This window comes from Mesitornis unicolor, unplaced genomic scaffold (assembly GCF_000695765.1).
Source record: "Mesitornis unicolor isolate BGI_N332 unplaced genomic scaffold, ASM69576v1 scaffold5600, whole genome shotgun sequence".
Taxonomy (NCBI): domain Eukaryota; kingdom Metazoa; phylum Chordata; class Aves; order Mesitornithiformes; family Mesitornithidae; genus Mesitornis; species Mesitornis unicolor.
Genome location: NW_010157493.1, coordinates 116285 through 134685, shown reverse-complemented (window position 1 = coordinate 134685; position 18401 = coordinate 116285). Strand labels below are relative to the sequence as shown.

The 18401-nt window shown below is 39.2% G+C and overlaps 1 protein-coding gene across 1 annotated transcript in view; it reads left to right on the top strand.

Moving 5' to 3' along the window:
• Positions 1–731: 731 nt before the first annotated feature.
• Positions 732–18401, top strand: part of ADAM10 (ADAM metallopeptidase domain 10) — a gene marked incomplete at its 5' end in the record, with an annotated part of 36175 nt that continues 18505 nt past the window's right edge. Inside the window, 3 exons of the mRNA XM_010180195.1 lie at positions 732–882; positions 11922–12040; positions 12623–12781. Of these exons, the coding sequence (XP_010178497.1) occupies positions 732–882; positions 11922–12040; positions 12623–12781 (429 nt within the window). The remainder of the gene's footprint in view (positions 883–11921; positions 12041–12622; positions 12782–18401) is intronic.

Sequence of the window (18401 nt, the reverse complement as noted above, 5' to 3'; positions counted from 1 at the left end):
GCTAGTGCCTCTGGTCAGTTCTGCATGTTCCTTCTTGCATCTGGATACGAGCACCAAAACCTTCCCATTTTCTGTCATGCACTCCTAATGCAAGTCAGAAATACTCCCTTGGAAGGAAGTGTTCGAAATAGAGTGAACTGAATCTACATCTTTGGAGATACATCTTTAATAAAAATTTTCCATGTGATAGAACATTCCTTGAGATACAAAATGTCGTGTTGCTAAGTGGCATGACTTCCTCTTAATTTTCTGGATATATTGTGTGTGAAATGTGAACATTCTGAGCAGATACTTCAGTGTTAGGAGTGCAGGGTGAAGCTGGAAGTACAATTCTTCTAGGGAACCAGAAGAAAGATGTTCAGCTGTTGCACTTGTTTGGATCAGGAGTGTGTTTTGAAATATCCCTCAAATATTCCTGTCCACAGTGATGTAGTTTGCATTGTGGAGTAGTTTTGGAGTAAATGAGCTATGCTTGTTTTGATTGAACATGAAGTGGCAGATGCTTTCCAAGGTCCACCTAATGCACTCTACTGCAAGTGTGCATGCAGTCTGTGGGACCAGAGTAGAATGAGGTGTCCAAGGGAGAAAAAAGAAAGCTAAAATGCTTGTAAGGTGGGAGTTGGGTCCTCATTATCAGCTGTGTTGCACCACAGATCTGCCATACCTTGTAGTGTGGTTGTAACCTTAGTAATTTCTCAGGTATGCTAAACCTTACTTTTTTCTCTTTTCAGGCCAGTATGGAAATCCTCTAAATAAGTACATTAGACATTATGAAGGATTGTCTTACGATGTGGATTTGTTACACCAAAAACACCAGCGTGCCAAAAGAGCAGTATCGCATGAAGATCAGTTCTTGCGCCTAGATTTTCATGCTCATGGAAGGTTAGTGATGTTTTAAAAGATATTTGTATTAAGTATTTTATTCATATATGTGTTTTAATTGTAGTGGAACGTGAATGATGAAACAGTCATCGAACTGATGTTAGATGGAACACACTAAAATGGAGTGCTTACAGTTTCTATGAAGTGTTTGCTCTGATATCTAGTGTAGGTGTGAAATTGTTGCTTGTAATCACTCGTTCTAACTTCTGGTGATAACTATTAATGTACTTTGAAGGTTAAGCAATGAAATAATTCTGGGAACAGAATGGTGCTTGATTTCAAGTTTATAATGCTAAACTTTCTGAAGGGATTTAAGTGAGAAAAAGTAAAATATCAAATTGCATTTGAAACTACAAAATAGGGCAAAGAAAGTGCTCTGTTTCATTTGAAATAGTGTCATCTGTTTTCTGTACTGTTGTGGAATTTAGGAATTATTTGATGTGGGGAATTGGACTAGATGATCTTTTGAGGTCCCTTCCAATCCCTAACGTTCTGTGATTCTGTGAAAACATAATTGCTGTTACAAGACTTGCTCTGCCTTGCAACAACATAGCATTTTAAGATTCAGTGCAAAGGTTAGATATTCACTGTGAGCAACTGAGGTGTAATCTGGAGGATAGAACAAGGGGAAACGGCACCAAGCTGTGCCAAGGGAGGTTCAGGTTAGAGATAAGGAGGAAGTTCTTTACTGAGAGGGTCGTCAGAAGCTGGCACAGGCTGCCCAGGGAGGTGGTGGAGTCACCATCCCTGGATGTATTTAAAGAGCGGGTAGACGAGGTACTTAGGGATATGGTTTAGGGGGTAGACAGGAACGGTTGGACGTGATGATCTCGGAGGTCTTTTCCAACCGAGCAATTCTGTGATTCTGTGGTAATCTGGAGGTTTCACTTAGGAAGATCTCTCTCTACTTCAGAATTGCCTGCTTGTTGTATAACTGAGGAGAAACAGGAAGAAAGTTGAAAGATTTCTCTGTATCTTTGTTTCTTTGACTCCTTCCTTTGCAGCACCCTTGTCTTAATATACTTAAGGAATATAATGCCCTTGTTTTTCTAATTATTTCAGTTGCAATTTAAGTAATTAGAACTTGATAAATAATTGCTAGCCATATGTAAAACATAGCAAGTTTGACAGGGCAAAGGCAAAACCAGGTCTTCTGAATCTGTGTTTGGAATATTGTCTTATGAGGAAGCACGTTCTGCTTCTGTGCCAGCTTGTAATTTCTTTGGGGAATGAAGTGTTGCTACTGGAGGTGTATGGTGTAATGACTGAATTTCAATGCATGCTCCCAAAAGATTAGCATTGGGGTTGTGTTTGTAACTGCTGTAGAACTGCAACCCAAATCCTGAATTTGAAGTCTTGTCCTTAAAACCACACATTTGGGTGTGATTTTTAGTCCAGGGCATTTTATTATTTAAAGAAGAATGGCATTGCTGCTGTCTCTACTGTAGCTTCACGGGCAATCTCTAATCTTCACTATTAAATTATTCTAGTAAACAAGATTGCAGAGTAGAATGTTTCAGAGGCTCCTCTTACTGTAAACCTCTCTGCCTTTAAATTAGATGTCCAGCAAGATTGTAAAACAGTGAAGTTTAGTTTCAGTCTAATGCTGCAGTCTGATTGTTAATTTAGGCTTAGCAGAGTGTGTACTACTGCAGAGAGGAACAGGCCTGACCACGGTGCCAATGTCATCTTTGTGCTAGCACCAGTAGTCTTAAAACTGTGCAAGGAATAGGATCTGGGAACTGATCGAGCTGAAAACTTTGGCAAAATAGAAAAATCAATATGACTTGAAGGGGTGATGGAGGGAGCATGAGACAGTTCTTTTTGGGAGCAGTCCACATTTCAGTCAATTTGAGCAGGTTCATCTTGTCATTGATAAAGATCCCATAATGCTCTTCTGTCAAATGGGACTCTTAGCTTAGCCAGTGCATTCTGTGTTAATAAGGTGGGCTGAAAATCCTTACTTACAAATGATGGGCCATACCTACAATTATGAGGTATAAAATAGATTTCCTCTTACTTCATGGATCTCAGTCACCCAGACCTTAGACAAACAAACAGGTTTATAAACATTTTGATAACAGCTACTGCTACTTGTGAGGGAAAGTATTACTGTTTATATGTGGAATTGATTCTAAATCCCTATGCACTGGAGGCACAAATCAATTATTAACTGAGGAAGCTTGAATGGAAGCTTACCATAACACCAAACCTGTCCATAATTTATGGGTTTGGTAGTTTCCTGCGACACATCTGACAGACAGAAGGTAGTTGACAGGCTGTAAATTTAGCCCACAAATTCCTGTTAATTGGTTTGAGTCTGTTCTTACAAATTATTTTCATTTTCATTAAATATGAATGGAGAAAGATCAAGAAAATTGTGTTTTATTTGACAGAGTCTATTTGGTGGCTTTGAAGGTGTGTAGCCGTTTGAAAAACTGTATAAATAGGGCTGACTTTTTGTAGTTGGAGCTGTATTGTGAATAACTATTTGGAAGTGATGTGTGTCACCACTGAGAATGACACCATTAAAACCTTTCTGTCAAACACTCTAATTACGTAGTACTAAGGTAGGAAATAAAGCGTTTGCAAAATACTTAAAGCATTTAGATTTAGTCCACAAACTCTTAAAGTGCTGTTTTATTTAAATACAAGTGGTGAAAATCAAAGGCTGTCAGTCAACATGAGGGTTGAGTTTCTGAAAATTTAGATCTGATTTTTTGAATGGCCTTATACCAAATGGTTAGTGAAGACTTTGTCCAAGTGTAATGATTTACTGGCATACAGCTGTTCCACTTGTATTTCCTTAATAGAGATACTGACAGCTGCTACTGAGGAGTACTGAAACGATAATCTTCTGTTTTGAGTTGGCTCCTGATGAAATGGCCGTCTTCTGTAGCCAGGAAACAATGGAAAAGCTGTCCTAATATTTACTGCAGTTCACTGCTGGACTAGACCTCTAGCTGGACCACAGCAGTTCTTGTGCTGTGTCTCTGGTACCAGTTTGAACTTTGTAAGCCTAATCTTTCCATTTGTGCCAGAGGAAGCACCTGCTGGTCTCGTGGCCAGTCAAGATGGGAAAGTGATTTGGCTGGTTATTTTTCAGCCAGATTAATTAGTCATTCGTTTCAGTATATAAGCAAACTTGTAAGAAGAAAGGGTGTAGAAATCAGCAGAAGTGGTGAGAGGGAAGATGCGGTACTACCCCTTTCAGTGGCAGTGCTGACATATGCCAGATTAGCATTCGTCAAACTTACAGCTTCATTGTCCAGAAGACGGCTGGCAGCTACGAGTATTTTGTGATTGTGTAAGTAGCATCTGGTCTTTTCAGTAGGCTGTTTGGATTCAAGAGCTGTGTTTCAGAGTAGCCTTTTGTTGAAAATGGAAAAACACCCAACAAACCCAAACTACATTTAAGTATTAAGTATTAGATATTTATACCAAGTTAAAGTGACTGTTTAACCATGGACTAATAACAGTTTAATAAGGAAATAGATACTGTAATGGTGGAATTAAACCCAAAGCTCCCTTTTTCCACACCAGACTCGGTAGTCATAAAATGGGTGTATAACATGCCATCATTGAGAAACCCTGTCTTATTAACCTTCATCTGAAAGTTAAGTGCTACACAGTATACTGTTAAGGATAGAAATTTTTCAAAACTTTTGTTGTTGGGTAGTTAACATACAACTTGTTATGGCAGATGTAATGAATTAAACCAAACCAGCCGCTACTAAGCTAGTGCTGCACCACTAACTTAACAGGGCAGTTAAAATTGCTGAAAGTAAGCTATGGATACCTACCAGTGCTTTTGAATCATAACTTGTGCAGTTTAGATGAGTTAACATTGCTTTGCCGTAGGTGCAAACTGTGCTCATTTCTAAAATGCTTCATAGGAATATGAAGTTTTAAAACAGTCCTGGTCATGTATCATAGCTCCTCCATCTGCCAGTTTATAGTGAGTGTTTTACTGTGGGTTAACTTAAGGTGTGTTTTGAGTCCAGGAAAGGATTAAAGGAACTAAATATCTATGTAGTGCGTACGTGTAATGTCAGTCAACTTTTTATTTAGTGTGTTACTAGTAACTTATGCTTTCTAATTTTTTCTTAATTTGCCCTGTTAATCACCCATCCACACCCGTTTCCACTCTTTCTCCTGGATTAGTTGGTGACTCTTGCTTGGGAAAGTTGCCTATGCAACTTGAGCAAACACTTGAATTTTCAAGTGGTACTTGAACATGTGATAACACATGTTATAACACATGGTGAGGCTGCACCTCGAGTGTTGTGTTCGCTTCTGGGCCCCTCACTATCAGAAGGATGTTGAGATTCTGGAGCGTGTTCAGAGAAGAGCCACAAGGATGGGGAGGGCTCTGGAGAACAAGCCTGATGAGGAGCGGCTGAGGGAACTGGGCTTGTTTAGCCTGGAGAAGAGAAGGCTGAGGGGAGACCTCATCACCACCTACAACTGCCTCAAGGGAGGTTGTAGAGAGGTGGGTGCTGGTCTCTTCTCCCAGGTGATGGGGGATAGAACAAGGGGAAATGGCACCAAGCTGTGCCAAGGGAGGTTCAGGTCAGAGATAAGGAGGAAGTTCTTTACTGAGAGGGTCGTCAGAAGCTGGCACAGGCTGCCCAGGGAGGTGGTGGAGTCACCATCCCTGGATGTGTTTAAGGAGCAGGTAGACGAGGTACTTAGGGATATGGTTTAGGGGGTAGACAGGAACAGTTGGACGTGATGATCTTGGAGGTCTTTTCCAACCAAGCGATTCTGTGTGATCCTGTGTGAACACCTGCTTGTTACTAAAGATACATTGAGAGCACCTTTTAGATATTTTGCAATTTAGCTACAGTTTTCCTTAGATTTATACCTTTTTTTTTTTTTTAAAATACTGGAAGTGGTTAGATTCAGGCATGTTTGTTGGCATATATGGCCTATACATAATCCTTATAATATGACAACTGTTACTGGAAATGCTTGCAACATCACTTCTTTGTCAGCCATACAAGTAAAAAAACCTTTCATATAGTTGTGCTTGTGAATATTAAAGCATTCACTTGTTGAATATTATTAGGTTGTTCTATAAAGCCTGAGATAGTTTAAAAATATATGGGCTTCACTAATAAAAATGCTTCTCAGCGTTTTAATTTGGACTTATAAGTCACAGCTGCAAAGTCCAGCATATTTAAATCTTAAAAAACTAGCTCAATATGGGGTTAAATAATGTAAATATTAGATGATAATGTCAGTTGGTTCTACTGGAATAACCTATTCTTCAGCCTTCACCACGTTATACAGTTCATCTGGACACTTTTACAGTGCTCAGAAACATAGTGGACTGTTATATTTTCAGGTTAGTCTGCATAAATGCTTCTAGAGGTTTGCATTAGGAATGTCAGAAACTTGAATATCTTTTAACTAACGATGAAACACAAGCTTTGCTTTCGCTTCATTAAAAATCAGTGATAATGTTCGTTTGTAGTGATCCTTGGTGGCTGTTAGACATTTTCCTCACCTGGTTTTATTTACCAGAATGTTCTTGCCTACTGTTCTGTGTCCCCACTGGGACATGTCCCTGTGTGTCCAAAAGAGCACACGTCCAGCTGTGCTGTGTAACTTTGGACCTACAGCAAGAGGTGGTTCTTAGAGGGGAGAGAGTTTATAAAAATCTTATCCTATCCTCCTTCAAGTAACTTGACAGCTCCAGTGCCTATCAGTGCTCTTCTGACACTGGATGGCTGGAGGCAGGAGGATGCTGTGAGGCAAGCTTCTGCTTGAGGTTGTTTTGCCTGATTATGTCAAAGTGCTGAGAGCAGTGTTTGATAAATAAGCAGCTGGAAAAAACAGCATCAGTCTCACTCCGGCTACTTGCAGGGTACTGCATGTAACCTTTTTTTTTTACTGTAGCTAATGAGCAAATGCTGTACAATGTCTACTATTAAGAAAAAACAGTGTAAAGCTGTCATATGTTGCAAAGTGACCATGCAGTTCAGCTGCTAGGGAAAAATAATTCAATTGCCACCCAGTTTGGAATAAAGTTCAATAACTGTTTGGTTCTTAACTATTCCACTGTCTTTTACAGTATTTTTGCACTGAGCAGAGGAACTTTTGTAACAATGAGAGCTTGCATGTTTTGAAATGGTGTGACTTTGGGTCTTAATCTGCGCTCACTGCACCATCTGGCAAGACAAACTTGTGAAGCACTGTTTACTCCTTGGCTTTAGTATTGATTTTCTGTGCCGATATCTTTTTCATAAGAATTTTGGACAGCTGTCAGCCATATATTAATTGAGCTTTCTGGTACAGTCGTGAGTGGCCAAAGTGGACCACAAAATTTCAGAGTTCTTAATCACGAGGTTTTTTTATTCTTGGTTCTATAGTAACCTCTGATCTTTTACATTGCCATCCTTATTCAGAGCTGTTTAATGTTTGTGTTTAAATAAGACAATTGTTGTCTGTATTTGAGTAGATTATGAAAAGGGGACGCTACCTGCCTGTTTGATATGTTGAATTTCAAAGGCGACGTTCTGAGCGCGCTGCCACGCTGTCTGAGGTGGACTGAAGTAATTGAGCTAGTTACGCTTTCATTAGAGAGGACTTTATATTGCCACCTTCTGTTTTTTATTAAACACTAAATGTTCTTTTTATGGCATTTAATTTATTTTAAGTACTTTTGTAATTGTGCACTCACCATACTACTTAATTCATGAAATGGCTTTGTCTTCTACTTTCTGTGTGTCTGTTAGAACATAAAACAGATTCACTGTTGCTGGACAAATCTTGAAAATTTGTTTTCTTTTCAGTTTCATGTGCACTTAAACACTCTCCTAAACTGACTAACTTCTTAAATAGATTGCTTTAGAGGTCATAAAATAGGACCGATTGGTTGGCTTCTGTGAGGCTTACGTAAATTATTTCCATTAATTTTACTAAGTGATTTGTTTGCAAGGTTTGCTAACTAACTCATTTTAGGCTGCCCTAAATGTAAAAGGAAAAAAAAACCACCAAAACCAAACCCTTAGAATCTCTTCAGTTCTTACTGTAGTCTATTCAGCTTTATTAGTGCTCTGTGACTTCTCTTCAATCATCTCCTATCTATATCTATTGTAACTTTTAAGTTCCATACCCTGACAAACAACTTGCTAGGCTCACTTTCTACGCATGTTTTGTCAAAAACAAACCAACCCATTCTGTGTTGGTGCTTGCAGGTAAAGCATTTTTGTCTTGCAGAGAATGGGGAGGCAGGGACCTGAGTTCTTGCTCATTTTTTTAAAATGAAATTATTTTTAAAAAAATTTAGTCTGTGGGTTAAATGTCTTGCATTTTATGGGTTTAAATACAGTGAGCTGGAATACGTGTAGTGCTCAGGAAAAAAGGCATTTATTGTTTCACTTGAATTTGTTTAGGAAACACTTGGTACATTGCTATCGGACTGGTGAGAGTGCCCAGCTGTGGCACAGGGTTTCCCAGCTGTACTGTTAAAATTGATATTAATGCTCTAGAACTTTGTTCCTTGACCAACATACTTCAGCAGACATAGCTGTTATAGGCATAAGAAATTTTAGCTGGCTAAAGTAGACCTTTGTCTTAACAGTAGAGCTAAAGATTACTTTGACCTCTACAAAGTGAGAAGAATGGACCACGGAGGTAAATGTGTATACAGGTGTTCAGGACGGGTATAAGAAGAATAGGCCATGGTGGGATATGTGTATACAGGTGCTTAAGATGGGTATAAGACGGGGAACCAATCAGGGTGAGGGGAGTAGTAAAAGGTGATCATCTTATGCATGCTCATATGATTCTGCTATCGTTAGAGAATGTATAGTCTGTGAAATTGTATGGGTGTTGGAACACACCTTTGAGGGGCTACCCTCTGTGTTCCCCAGCGCTGCAAATAAAGAAGTGCCTGCTTATCTGCAACTGCATAGATAAGTTTTTCTCATCATGATTGCGACTTCATCAACATAGCCATGTTTTCAAGAAGCCATGTTCTTAAAATGAAAAGCAGTAGACTTGAGCACGCAGCTTAAGTGCTTTCATTTCATATGTGCTCATATTACTGGCTAGCAGGTTTCTTTCTATGTGTTTCTTTCCTTCACTAAGAAGGTTTCTTTCTAAAGTAGTTTCTTAGTTTGAATGCACATAGTAACTTTGATACCTTGTGATTTTTATTCTAGTACAGCTGTACGTGTTATTTTTTGGTCTCATGTTTTTTAATTGTGTTAGAAGGTGGCACTGTATGTAAATATTCAACTTCATGTAAACACAAATACGAATGTTATTTTGGATAAGCAGGAAATCAGGTGACAGAATCTGCACTTAACTTCCCAAAGAAATTTTACTGAAAGGAAAAAAAAATAACTGTAGGTAAAGACCATTCTGCTCTTAAAATCTGTACACCGTGCCCTTTGGGACAGAGAGGTACTTGACTGATATTCTTAGAGTGTAAATTAGCCAACATGTAGCTACTTGTAATCCTAGTTGGATGGTTTCTGCTAGCTTATGTGTTTGCAGCTGTGTGTATCAAGAATAATCAGTGGCAAATCGTTTAGGATGAAGGCTGCATCCTCAGTTGTGTTCTTCTAGAATAACTAGCTTAGCAAGTCTGACTTCTGAAGGTTAGGAAAGAAAGCTCTGAACAGTCACAAGTGCCACCCTAGAGGTGCTGATGGAAAACAATCGTAAGCTGCAAGCTTGCTAGCTGGGATTGGTGAGCAGTGCAGCGCTGCAGAAATTGGTTTTTTAGATAAATGCTTAATAGAGGATGATACCCATCTGGGTGGGTAGTAGAAAGAATGATAAACATGGAGACCTTATCATGTGCTGTTTCAAATACATGTTGTTGTTAGAGTCTGTAGCAGGACCATGGGAATTGTCAGTTAAATGATGATGGAATATGTTGTGTGGGTTTAATAGTAAGTGAAAACAGTGTAAAACATAATATTAAGCCTGTAAGTGTGGTGTTTCTGTAGACTTAGCTTATGAGTAGTTTAAGCCCACCATTAAGTTGTTAAGCTGTCTTCTATTTAACGTAGTTCAGGTTTGAATGAGTCTGACAAATGTGTGGGAACTGAGTTTAGAGTTTGAGATGTCTCGTGTGGAAGCAGTTAGAAAGAAGAGCTCAAATTATTCTCCCCTTCTATTTATAGACCCTCTTCCATTTTTCAGAGAACAGAGTCTTTCACTTCTTAAATGTGAAAACTAAGCATAAAAGGCTTGCACCTTGAGCACAGTGTTATCTGTGTTATCCTGACTTCTGAGGAGGCTCATGGAGGCACAGCTAAAAAGATTTTTCTGGTTCCTACTGAGAAGAAAAGAGTATGAGCCTAAATAGACTGTCCTTGTACTGAAGTCACATTCCATACTGCTGCCAGCCCTTATTTGAAGCTTCTCATTTCTTCTGTTGTGGCTCGCTTTAGAAACCATATTCAGGAATGGTATAGATAAATTTGTTGAACTTCTCTGGAGTCTCCTGGCCTCAGAAGAATTGATGAAGTTACTGCATTTAAGCTAAGAAAGTAAACTGAGATGCATTCTCTTCTACATAGTTTTGAGAAGGATAACAACTTATCACAGAATCCCAGACCGTTAGGGATTGGAAGGGACCTCAAAAGCTCATCCAGTCCAACCCCCCTGCCGGAGCAGGAACACCCAGATGAGGTTACACAGGAAGGCGTCCAGGCGGGTTTTGAATGTCTGCAGAGAAGGAGACTCCACAACCTCTCTGGGCAGCCTGGGCCAGGGCTCTGTCACCCTCACTGAGAAGAAGTTTCTTCTCTAATTTAAGTGGAACCTCCTGTGTTCCAGCTTGTGCCCATTACCCCTTGTCCTATCATTGTTTGTCACCGAGAAGAGCCTGCCTCCATCCTCGTGACACTCACCCTTTAAATATTTATAAACATGAATGAGGTCTCCCCTCAGTCTCCTCTTCTGCAAACTAAAGAGCCCCAGCTCCCTCAGCCGCTCCTCAGAAGGGAGATGCTCCACTCCCTTGATCATCTTTGTAGCCCTACGCTGGACTCTCTCCAGCAGTTCCTGTCCTTCTTGAACTGAGGGGCCCAGAACTGGACACAATAGTCCAGATGCGGTCTCAAATCTTCTTTTCAAGAAGGGCAAGCAACACTGACTTTGAAGAAATTTAGAGTAAATGTTAGAAAAACTTCTGTTTTGGGTGAGATACTGAAATTGATTTTGTGGGGTCTTTGGAAGCTTCTCAGTGAGAAATGAAGCTGTTGAACAGGATTTTTTTGGGGGGGGAAGAGAAGGGGCGTCCATTTGTTTGAATCTGTCATTACACCACCTGTGAACTGGCATCTTTTGTCTGCAGTTAATTTAACTGATGCTTGTAAGTAGTACATCAATGTGTCTCTGCGTAGCCAAAAAGATAGAATTTACTTTCTCCAGTGTAGGTTTCGTGTAATACGTGAGGGTTTACGATTACCATTGTTTAAAGTTTGGCGATTTGTTAAAGTTGTTAATTCTTAGAAGTATAGACAAATAGATAACTTGTTTCCCACTGCTTCCCACCCCAAGCTGCCTCTCTTCTCCCTCCCTTTTATGGTGGGGGAGAACTTAAGGAAAATTTGTTTCTTCATTTTTTTTATTTTTATAAAGGTGAACAGTCCAGACAGTCTTGTTCCTATCAAGCGTGTTTGAACAGCAAAGAAAATACTTGTTTAAAAATAGCTGTGAGACAACCAGGTTATTTGCTTTTCGTTTGAGCTACATCTCTCTTCTGGAGGAATGGGAACAAGCATATAGTCAAACTCAGCATTTTAGATTTATACACTCAAGTCTAACCCTGTTGTCTGGCTTAAATATTGTAAATGTAGCTACTTGTATCCAAAGCATCTAAATAATCTTGCTTAAGGAAGTCCTTCTAGGCTATGGTCTAATTCTTGTACAGTGAAAGCATTTTCTGTAGATAAGCTCTACAGGGTCTGCACGTTGTTTGCCTGGAAATGTTGGTTAGAGGTACTTTGGTTAGTGCTTTTGTAACTGAAGCTCAAAGCCAATTTACCATCTTGTTTTATTTACCTTAGACACTTCAACCTCCGCATGAAGAGAGATACATCTCTTTTTAGTGATGACTTTAAAGTAGAAGTATCAAACCAAGTAATCGATTATGATACCTCCCATATTTACACTGGACACATTTATGGTAAGTGCAACACTTCCAAATGGTTTAAATGCAGTCATTTTGAACGGGAGGTTTTTAAATAGTACATCCAGAAAATGAATATCTCTGTGTGATTAGGTTATCTTCATTATTAAACTTTACTGATGCAACTAAACTCCGTCCTCTTTTCTTGTCATTTGAGATGGTTATATATGAGTATTTTACCTAATTTTCATATCCATGGAACTTGAAGTTCAATTCTGTTTATGAACATGATCTTCATAGAAGTTTGAGGCATTAAAAAAAAGCTGTGTGCACTAAAAAATCGGGTACTGTTCTTAGATTAAAGGAATTCAAGGAATATAGAGCTACCATCAAGGGTAACGTACTTGATTTCAGTAAATACAAAAGAAGATACAATTGATTAAAGGAAGGAGAATTAGGGAATTAAAAGCAGTTGAAAAGAGAAGGATTAAGACCCTGTCCCTCTTTATACAGTCTGGTTCTGAAAGAAATCTAACTGCTTCCTGAAGGTCTCCTTGGATAGTTCATATGCTTGAAGTTTGCATGGGACTGAAAGCTTTTTAGGTATAAAAAAAACTAATGCACTTCTTTCTGTAACAGGTGAACAGGGAAGTCTTAGCCATGGGTCTGTTATTGATGGAAGATTTGAAGGATTCATCCAAACTCACAGTGGGACCTTTTATATTGAGCCAGCAGAGAGATACATTAAGGACAAAACTCTACCTTTCCACTCTGTCATTTATCATGAAGATGATATTAGTGAGTACTTCCATGTTGTGCTACAGATGAAATATGTTTTTTTCATTCAATGTCAAAAGCTGTAAGCCATTTGTAAGCGTCAAATAAGGCTTTGGCTTGTGTCTGATGCTGTGTATCATGCGGTTGTGAAGTGATGGCTATACAGTTACAGTGTGAGAGATTTATGGCAAACCAAAGTGCATCTTCCTTATTCTGCCATTTTAAGAAATCCTTAGCAGTCAGTCTTAAATGAGTGGTCTGGTTTCTACTCAATGGATACATGGTTGGTTTGTGTGGTATTTTTAGGTTTTTTGTTTTGTTTTATTAATGCATTCTCAAAATGCTCTATACTGATTGTTCTTCCCCATGATCTCCAAAATAAAGGATAATTGAAGTTCAAGTTACTAAGCATTTACTTACATGTAGTGAAGGTAGTATTTGTGGGAAAGAAAAGCTCCCCGTGCATGCATAGGTCACAGGTGCCTTCAGAGACCTCTTTAGAAGGTGTGGTGGCACCCAGTATGCCCCATCTTACACAGTAGTTGATGGAAGTGTCCAGAGAGTATCACTTGAATTTGAAGAGTATGGCCCCAGGAATCTGGCTTTAGTGGTAAGTGATGCATCAGAGTTCTGCTGCAGTCTAACTGCCTTTTTATGTATGATCCTGCTTGAGCTGTCATAAATATCAGTTCTGTGTGATGCTGAACCCCAGAAATACTGCAGTAAAGTTGTGCTTCCAGGTTTCAGTCCTTCCATGTTGATGTATGCAGAGGGTCACTTCAAGGTTACCTGTTAGTTATTGAAGCTAACAAGTTGTGTGTTGCAAGCTAACTTTATGTAGGACTTAAATCTTGCTTAAAAATTAATTTAACCGATAACTTCATTTAAAAAGTTGTAACGTCAGGCCATTGTGCAAATCCTAGAGGACTTGAGTTTGAAATCTCATTTGGAATTGGATGAAGAGTCTTGGGTTAAATGAGTAGAAATTACGTGAACCACTGTCATGGTGATACATGTATAAATAATTTTCAGTGTGTAATAATGAGACTGTATTGTGAAAAGAAATGTCAAAAATAGGAAGATAGATGAGGAAAGTACCCGGTTGTGACTTTGCTTTGTATATTATCATTCTCTCTGTGCTGTAAGCCAGTGAAAAGCGCAGAGTAACTCTCTCTGGTTACTTCTCTTGCATTACTTTCTCAGTGAAGAGAAATCATCTTTCTCTGCTAAAAACTCAGCAAGTTTTGTGTATTTTTTCTAATTGAATAAAGCTTCTGGAATACAGCTTTATTTTACATTCAGTCGCACCATGCGTCCTGGCTTTGAGTATGTTAAAATTGTGAGCTAGCAGATATGTTTGTCCTTCCTGTTACCACATTCTGTAAATATGATTATTAATGCAAAATGAAATAGAAGCTGCTTAATTTTAAAGAGCTTCTGAATGAATGCAGTTACTGAATTTTAGGTATATTGTGAGCTACCCTTTGTTTTCTGACTGACTAAATGTGTATCTTCCTGGTGTTTACAGGACCCACATTTGAGAATGGAGTAACTTTATAGGACAGTGTTCCACATACTTTGATTCTCAAAGAGAAATTGCGGCGTGCATTGAATTTTCAGCTCTACAGAGCATTGTAGGTAGAGGTCTGAGAAGGCAGTTTGCCTTGTTAGCTGCTGTTGGAGTAGTGCAGGGTTTGCCACTGGAACAGAAGCGAAGTGGGGAGAAGTAGTGAAAAACTTAGAAAAGCCTGGTGTGAAACCGTAAGATGTGTCTCTTGTGCTAACATTTCTGTGAATAATTTGCAAATACTTCTGAATTCTTTGGTGTGTCGTATAGGTCTCACCAAACAGTTCAATTCACTGCTTGACAGGGAGAATGCTGGACTGCCACTTCCTGTAAATAAGTCCCTGTCTGCTTTACAAAGAGCTTTATTAACCCTATTGTAGAAGAGAGGGGAGGAAGTGAGTAAAGGGACATAAGGCAGTAAAGTGATTTGCCCAATTTCCAAGGGGCAGGACAAGCAAGAAGATTCTCATGTCCTGGTTCCTTATGCTGTACATAGTGGGTGACTAAAAATACTCTCTCCGTTGTTATTAACCAGTGGCAGAAATAGAGCTGTACCTTAAAGAAACAAATAACTTGATCTTCTGAAAGTTAGTGTTGCTGTTTTGTGGAAGTGATCTCTGCTGGAAGAGTAAATGGCTTGCTTTAGACCTAGAAAAAGGTAATGATAAGTTTGGTTCATATTAATGTCTTATTAAAGTGAATGGGAACAGGATATGTATTTTTCAGAAATTATTTAGATGATGCTATGTTGGCTTAGGCTGCTTTTCCTCTTGCAACTTGTGCATCAAAACCATCAGTTAGAAACAAAATCAGATTATCAGAGGGGAATGTCTAAATCTGTTCCAGAGAGCCACATTAAATCAGCAGTCCAGTGTGGCTTCCAAATCACCGAGTGAGTGAACACTGCTGCTGGCTCCACAAGGCTGCAAACAGCCCATCCTGGAGCTAGGTCTGAGCAGGACCATTTGAAAACGTGCCGCTCTTGTTGGTTGCTGTCAATGCAGAGTCTGGTGTGCATGCGTTCTGGTTCTATAGTTCAACTTTTCATTGGTATCCTAGACACCTCTAGGATTTCTGTGGTCTGAAATATCTAAAGTATACAACTTCTTCTGTCACTTGCTGAATAGTGCTTTTGAGGCTTAATTTTTTTTATTTTTTTGCTTTTCATGAGAGCTATTTTTGCACTGAACTGCAGCTCCAAAAAACCATAACTTCTGCTAAAAGCTTCATATAGTTTTTAAAAATAAAAACGAGGATGTGAATCCGTCGTTATTTCTGCAGTCGAAAGCTAACTGTTGTGAAAGAGTCAACCACAAGTATCTTACACGGGACAAAAGCAGAAAAAAAAGTCACATTTCTAACTTAGGAGACACAGGGCGAAGAAGTCATCTTTGCTTTAATTTGGGATTTTTTTTGCTCACCCGTGTTTCAGCCTTTTGAAACAATATGCTTTTAGTGCTTTTCAGAAATCACAATGCAACATACGATTAGCATCTCAATGAGTTCTTATTCAGTAGTTAAACAAAAGGGTTTTTTGTAAATGGGGATTATATTGTCAACTTTATAAGGCAGCTTTTGTCTCTAACAGTGGATGTGGTGACCAGTGGAAGGCAGTCTTCTATTCATGACTTGAAACACAAGTTGAATGATTTTAGTTTCTAAGCCGTTCTTGATCAAACCGTTCTGTAATTTAATGCTAGAAAGACGCAAATTGCTATTTTCATGACAATATTTTGGAAACTTTTCTTTGAAGATTTGGATTTCATTGGAACTATGTTTACTTTATTTAAATCATATCTACTCTCAATGTATTTTTACGGTATGAGCTCAGGGATACAAAATTGGTATTTCCTCAGATCAACAGGAGACGGGAAAACCCTGTTCAGACCTTTAGGAAAATGAACATGGTCATTTAGTTGTCTTTATGGTTTCAGAAGAACTATATAACTGAACAGGAAGTGAAGTATTGTAATTTTGCAAAGCTTTATATGTTGAACGGACATTGCAAGCTATGTATTATTAGTGAGATCTTGGTGTCTTTCTTTCGTATGGTGGTTGTCAATTTAATGAGGAAGGTCTGCTTGGCAGTTGCCATGAGAGCACAGCGTGACAGACTGCTTGGAGTGAAAGCTGTAATGAGGATATTTTGTATCTTCTTAAATTTACATTTCCTTCTGACACTATTGCTTTTGCTGGTACCGGGCAAATCTCTATGGCTGTTGAAGAACTGAATTGTCATCATTTTTGAAATGGAGGTTTGATGTCGTATCCTTGCCCCAGATGCTCAAATCCAGTATGCATTAAGTAGTTAACCTAAATGCCTACCAGATCATATTATTTGTGATCAGGAATACCTTTGTGGTAGGTAGTACCTTTTTTAAAAGGATAAAAATTCTTATTTTGAGCACCTGTAATTGTGTATCTCATTAATAATCATCTGCCATCTATAGCTAGAATAAAATACTCTTAGAAAATATGAAATTACAGGATTTCTTGTTGTTTTTAGGTTTATTATTTCATTGTTTACTAACATTCTGTCAGGATGTACAGAAGTTGAAAGTGGAAAATGGGCAACTGGGCAGTGCAGGAAAAGATAAATACTTGTTTTGCCTGAGAATTTTCCCTATTTTTAACTCAGCTCTGCATTCATGTAAGCAGTCATTTCATGGTGAAGGCATGTGCTTTCTTGTGATCGAGTCACAGGGTTGTGGTAGGCATAGGCAGAGAAGCTCTTGATCCCAAAGAGCTGGCAGAAGGCTGGCCGAGTATTTAAAATGCTCTCAAAGCATTGAAAAGCATCACAGGAGCATGGACCAGACCCCTGTGATGTGGGTCTGAACTGTGCGGATCATCTGACACCGTGTTTGAAGTTCCTGCTTAGCACCCGAAACAGAACTGCTGCAGGGGCTGGTGGAAATAGGGAGCCTCGACAGATGAGGGAACGGTGCCTTCACAGTCTGGGGGGTAATGCAGCATTTATCAAAAGAAGGCTTTGTGTGCAACTTTCTCTGTAAGCTAGACAGGGTTCCAGAGTGAGCTGTCCTGTGATCCCTGCCCCCTGTGTTTAGCAGCGTGGATTCAAGTCTGTCCATGGAGGGTTTCTCTTATCCAGTACGTGCAAAACCTTGGCAATTGCTGTTGCAGACTGTTCCACGTTAAATTCTTTATGAACCGTCATGCATTTAAAGCGTTTCTTGCTAGATTATTACTTTTGAAGTGAGAAATATTTGTTTAAATAGCAGGCAGTCAGTATTAAAAATGTATTAAGGGATTTTCTAACCTCTTTGGGAAACAAGATGCAGAGGAAATACTGCTTATTTCGTGTAATGCACCGAGAGCATTTATTTCTAGTACTGTTCTGTCAATCAATATAATGCCATCGAATATGAATAGAAGTGTGGTGAGAGCAGAAAATGGCATTTTTGTGCTGGTGCAAAATATGCTGTGCAGTTTTCACCTGCAGGAGTTGCTTTAGGGTTACAATGGTTTCGTGTAGATGGAGCGTGCTGGTGGTGAGGCAGCATTGTCCCTTATTCCTGCCCTTGTGTAGCAGGCTTTTGCCACGGAGATAAGTGGTCAGCCGTGTGAAATGGGTAATGAATAATGAGAATTTTAGTTAGATTAAATACAGTCGTTTTGGTTGGGGTTTTTTATCCTATGGTTGGAGGAAAAAAAGGTGGTGGATGTGGAGAAGGGAAGGAACATATCTATAATCCTTTGCTCTTAACCACAAGGTAGTGATAGTAAACGGGATCCCAGAAAGTGCAGATGACCTCGACAGTGAGGGAGCAGTGCTTTTGTTTAATATTGGTTATAGGAAAGCCAGTATTCCACGTCATTGCTAATCAGACTGGGTGAGGTGGCTTACACTAAGAGCTTTTTTCCCCCCTCTCCTTCTCTCTCTCCGTTCTTCTGGCAGTGTGCTGTGGCTGACCTTACTGGGAGGAAAGTGATGAGACAGCCGTTCAAAAATGGTATTTGTGTGGTGACAGAAATTGAAATGTGGGAAACTAATATACAGAAAATCATTAAATGAACTTGCAAGGTCCTAACAACAGTAATTCATTAACATTT